General features: G+C 35.8%; 1 protein-coding gene across 1 annotated transcript; it reads right to left on the bottom strand.

Moving 5' to 3' along the window:
* Positions 1–278: 278 nt before the first annotated feature.
* On the bottom strand, positions 279–4,963 carry LOC120349245. Its single transcript, XM_039419210.1, has 3 exons — positions 4,797–4,963; positions 3,093–3,326; positions 279–296 (listed from the first exon to the last, which is right to left on the bottom strand). Exons 1-3 carry the CDS (start codon positions 4,896–4,898, stop codon positions 279–281), a joined length of 354 nt encoding a protein of 117 aa, XP_039275144.1. The 5' UTR covers positions 4,899–4,963.
* Between the last annotated feature and the right edge of the window lie 859 nt (positions 4,964–5,822).

Genomic DNA, 5,822 nt, shown 5'->3' on the forward strand with positions numbered 1-5,822 from the left:
ATGCATCATGAGCAAATTCGGTCGAAAAGTGGAAAATTTATTGTTGAGTGTACTAAGGCCCAGCTTTGTTTGATTTATGTATACTATTTATGAGTGTGGAATTGAATTGAATTTGTTAACTATTGAATGTGTACTCACTTTCATTTGACGCACTTGTCGAATTCAGCGTCAGAGGTGACGCAAAGCGTCATGCGGTTGACGGACACTGACGCCGACAGAATGGTGTCCAGGGACGGCCAAGGTAGCCGGCGTACGTTTGCCTTGTCTCATCGAGGGCCTCAGTCGATTGCCGAGTCCTGCAAGCAATTACATCAACAGTGTATATCAACATCAGCATAGACAGCTCATATCAATTCATTACGATTATGGAACGATAACGAACAATCGATAATAATATCAAAGTTTAGGGTTTCAGAAAATGAATTTATAATCAGAGTAAAATATACGATAATTGAAATGAAAATGAAAAAATCTGGTGTGGCACACTCACACAACTTTCCTTGCCGTTATAAAAATTGATCAACTGACGCTAGTGTTCCCGCGCAACTCAAGTCTACTATTTAAAGATCTAAGCAGCTGATGACAGGACAATAACGCTGCAGACACATGAAGTCTGCTATCTCTTCATGGTGAATGATTTAATAGAATCATAGTTTGCAATTTAATAATTTATTTTCTTGAATTTCATTTTCCCATTTTAGCCGCCATCTTGAATTGCTTTGATCGAAATTGTTCGTGTCGGATCCTTATAGGTAAGGACCTTAAGTTTCAAATTTCAAGTTATTCCGTTAATTGGGAGATGAGATATCGTGTACACAGACGCACAGACGCACATACACTCATACACACACCCACACACACACACACACATACATACATACAACAGACCAATACCCAAAAACCACTTTTTTGGACAGGGGACCTGAAACGTATAGAAATTTAGAAATTTGGTACCTTAATTTTTTCGGAAAGCAATTCAATGAAATTATGAAGCATGTATTTATTTCATAAATTAAACTAATTCATAACAAATTGTGAAATCGTTAGGAATTACATTACTCAACAAATAAATAATTAATGTGTGCAGTAATTTGAATTATCATATAATCTATACTATAATAGGTAAAGAACTGGCTTATACACGTACGGGATAGAAAATTATGTTTGACACATCATCACGTTTCAACTACTGACTGATTACTTGAAATTTTGCATATAGATTCTTATTAAACGAGGATGGTTATAGGCCTATTTTCAATTCTTCAAGATTTCATTTCGTCAAATTTTCAGTTGTCAAGTTTGAAAATACCCTTGCGGAGCACGAGTTACCTGCTAGTTTATAATAATGAAATATTACTTAATTTAAAGAACAATTAAAATGATCAAATATCCTTTCTTATTATGAAACCGATTTGTCCAAAAATGCGATTGTTAAAGTTGGTTCTTTAATATTTTCTGGTTCTAAGATATTTACTGTCTGGATATTTAACACTATGATTTGAATATTGATAAAACCAAACTTAACTTGCGTTCTGGCATTCAATTTTCACTAATACTAATAATACTGAGGGTGATGCCCCATAAGCTCTCAGGCTTGTGCGTGGGTAATGAGTGAGAGATGACGACTACTTTTTAGGTAGACGGGACCGACGGCATTATTACGAAACGTAAATTTTTACGAAGAACGAAATAATGAAATTTAATTACACGAATATTAATATATAGGCCGAATTTCCTATATAGTCCAGTCAAAGAAAGGTTATAGAGGGAAATGTTTGGAACAATTTTTGACCCCGCAGTTCTGTTTAGGGTAATAAGGCGGTAAACATATCAAAAGTCCCCACCACTACCCCTGTGCTAAGAGGGTGGCGTGGTTCAAGGTACCATTTTTTTGTTTCTCGCATATAACTGGAAAACTAGTATCTTACGGACAAAACTATTATATACAAAATTGAAGCTTACATAATTTCCTACAATATTCATCCCTCAACTTTTTCTATATCTTCTCTAGTTTTCGAGATATCCGCTCTTGAAGGTGTGCCATTTTTGAAAAAAAAAAACACGTTTTCCTCCATTTTTTTCTATTTATGCTCTTATAACTTTTTAAAAATCGATAGGAAAAATTCATGCTGATTATACGCTTATAGAGCATTGAATTCTCTTCAATTTGATGTATAACTTCACACTAACTTTTACTAATTTCCCTACACCTTTTGCAGCAGTTTTAGTGTTGAGTGTGAAATCTCCATTTTTGCAACAATAGACCAATTGACAAAGGAATTTGGAGGTAATGTTTTAACACAATTTTTGACTTTGCAGCTTTGTTAAGACTATTAGGAGAAGAAGTCACCATTCCTAACTCATGTGCTAAGGGGATGAGGGTGGTTTATAGAAACAAAAAACTAATTCGCCAAAACTGGCGCAAACAAACGCCATTATAGCGTGGACCTCTGCTGAGTGGTAACAGTTGAAACAGAACTCATGGAAATCAGGCCTATATTTTCACAGTGCCGGTCACTGATGTGTGCGAATCTATAGTGAGGTCCACGTTATAATGACAGTATTTGATCAACTTTGGTTTTGCTATCCTTGTCTATCATTCGACAAAGCCGTGGTACTATCCTTTTCTAGGTCCACAACGATGCCAATTATGTCACTGTAAAGTTGGACCACTGGGAAAGAAAATGCAGGAGACAAGGATGAGGTGGTTGGGCATGTACAGCGACGAGAGGAGGATTATGTTGGACGAAGAGTGCAGGATTTGGTTTTGGATGGTGTGAGAGGACGAGGTAGACCAAAGATGAGTGGGGAGATAGAATAGCGGCTGACTTGCGGGAGAGTGGTTGGAGGAGAGAGGAAGCATTGGATAGGGCTTGTGGAGAGGCAACTAAGAGGAAGGAATGCCGACCCCATTAAATGGTATAAGGCACAGCCAAAGAAGAAGAAGAAGAAGAACTGCCATTATGTTTTTGACAGTGTAGAAATATAATTAATTAATGCAGAGAACCTGCACCGCTATTCTTCTATCTTGATCCACTGCCATTATAACGTGGACCACACTATAGCATGGATGGGTTTAGTGTGAAAAATACCTGAATAAGTAGACTGTGCCTGTAGCCGTAGCGTGGAGCCGACTCGAACAGATGGAACAAATGGTCGGTTGTGTTGACGAATGGCAGGACATTGGCCTCGGTGTATGGTGAGAAGCTGGGTGGAGTCGTTGAAGACGAGGAGTAATCATTGTAAGCGTTGAAACCATTGTAGCTGGACGTCGTTGTTTGAAACGTTACATTTGGCGCCGGTGATCCGTACAGTTGTATCGCTTTCTGCAAATCATTCAAGTAAATCAAATCAAGTTTTATTCAATGACATCACTTACATGACAAATTCCGTTACACAAATTATATTACAGATCATTGAATACAATACTGTTTGCTTAAGAAAAATCTTGTCTGCAAGAATCAAATCAAATTTTTAATTTAATTTTTTTTGTGTTTACAATGTAAATTGGACAAGTGAAGGAAACATAACCTAACTAAACCTATTTTTTGGACTGTGTCATCACCTAGATTTGCAAGAAAAAAAATAACACAAAATAATTTTTATTTTATTCTTTATTGATTGATTTAATATAAGTACATCATCAAAATGATAGGGAGAGAAAAAATAAAGTAACCTTGTGCTATTCCTCTCCCAAATTTAGATACGGTTGCACATAGTCCGAAATAGGTTAAGGGCCGGTTTCCGAGCTCGGGATTTAGTCAAGTTCTAGACTTTAAACAGCTGAAGTCAGAAAATTGGCTTTCCAAAACGGGGCGTAGTCGCAGTTTTTATTTCCTCATTTCTATATCGGACACGTTTTTCCTTGACGAAATTAAACATTTCTAAATAGTTCCAAACAGCTGAAACTTTACACTACTTTCTCTTATTTATTTTGTGTTCAATTTTCTAGTTTTTTGAAATTAATTCAAACGTGACTTTGACATTGACTACGACTACGCCCCGTTTTGGAAAGCCAATTTTCTTACTCCAGCTGTTTAAAGTCTAGAACTTAGCCAATCCCGAGCTCGGAAAACGGCCCTTAGTTTGTGTTTGTAGTTGTTCACTTCACACAAATTTTAGTTCTTAATTATTTTCACAAAGTGATTTTAATTTAGATGCTTCAAAACCAAAGATAGATATAACATAGATAGTACTGCCTTATTATTATTTAGCGTATGGCAGATACACAACAAATATATAGCTCATGAGTCTAAAATGCCTAGATACACTGTATTTTTCCAATTTCTTAGCTGTGTATTTTCGGTCAGGAGAAAAACATACTGCCTAGTATTTTATCTATCAATGTTTTCACATCGTTTTTTACATAAATAAATAAATAAATATAGAATCAATTATCATTTTCACTTGCATTAAAGAGAGGAAATTACATTTAGAGAGCTAGTATGAAAATTCCAGTCCTGGAGTGAGATTTACGTTTATAGAGTTAGCGGAATGATAGTACTACAGAGTTGTCGATTCTCTGTGTTATCATTGCCTTCTACTATAGCTGATTCCAGTAATCTTATGCAACATTTAAAAAGAATATTTGAGAATTTTCATTCCATTCTAAGGTTGGATTGTTTGAAGTTTGATTTTGTGGATCAAATAGTACTTTTCAAGAGCATAATAATTAATTTATTTTAGCAGTAGCAAAAAACGTTTCTATTTCTCTTTTAATAAAAATATAAACATTGTGTATTTATTTCAACAACTAGTAGAAGAACTAGAAATAAAATACAGCAAATGAATCTCACCCTCATGAAAAGCTGGAATTTCCTCTTGAGAGAAAACTCAGTGGCTGAGCTAGTGACAATAGCATGAGTGGGTACTTCTCCCCAGTTGCATTCTTTGAACATTTCCACGGGCTTTTTCGAGCCGTCCTTGCACAGAAGTTCGAAATCGGCTGTTGTTAGCGAAACTGAAAACACAAAATATTGAATCAATTTCGGCCCAAAAACTCAACGGCAAATTACCTAAAGATGATCACTCTGAATGAACCAATCAAGTTGAGACTTTGACAAAATTATTTAGGACCGGTTTCCGAACTCGGGATTTAGCTAGTTCTAGACTTTAAACAGTTGGAGTCAGAAAAGTGGCTTTCCGAAACGGGATAGTGGCAGTACACGTTTAAATTAAATTTCGAAAAACTAGAGAATTAGACACAAAATAATTAAGAGAAAATAGTGTAAAGTTTCAGCTATTTTGAATTATTTAGGAATGTTTCGTTTGTCAAGGAAAAACATTTCCAATTATAGAAATGAGAAAAAAGATTATCATAAAACTACGACTACGCCATAGCCACCTCTAATACAAGGACGCGACCTACGATGTGCAACGGTCGCAGTGTAGGCCTACAATCTAATACAAGATTGGTGAAAAAGATTAGCTGGTATTTAATAAATCTTTTTCACCTATCATGTATTAGATTGTAGGCCTACACTGCGACGTTGCAATATCGTAGGCCGCGGCCTTGTATTAGAGGTGGCTATGCTACGCCCCGTTTTGGAAAGCCAATTTTCTGACTCCAGCTGTTCAAAGTCTAGAACAGCTAAATCCCGAGCTCGGAAACCGGCCCTTGAAGAATTCAACAAAGTTTTGAGCTAACTAATTGCAGGGTTGGTAATCTGCAAGTTAATATTGTGATTTGTGAATAAAATGAATAGAATATGAATAAATGAATTCCAATATTTTTTGCAATTGTGAAGGAAAGTTTTGTTTGGATTTGTATTTGGAAATTGATCAATCTGATAAATTCAAAATTGTAGTAGATAATTTTTAGG

The sequence above is a fragment of the Nilaparvata lugens genome, unplaced genomic scaffold (genome assembly GCF_014356525.2).
Source record: "Nilaparvata lugens isolate BPH unplaced genomic scaffold, ASM1435652v1 scaffold8947, whole genome shotgun sequence".
NCBI classification, from domain to species: Eukaryota; Metazoa; Arthropoda; class Insecta; order Hemiptera; family Delphacidae; genus Nilaparvata; species Nilaparvata lugens.

What these genes read in the sequence shown, in the direction of transcription:
- LOC120349245 (XM_039419210.1), bottom strand. Translation starts at nt 4,898, where the DNA reads ATGTTCAAAGAATGCAACTGGGGAGAAGTACCCACTCATGCTATTGTC. An exon ending in AATTCCAGCTTTTCATGAGG is followed by an intron (nt 3,327 to 4,796) that starts GTGAGATTCATT and finishes AATGATTTGCAG; the next exon opens with AAAGCGATACAACTGTACGG.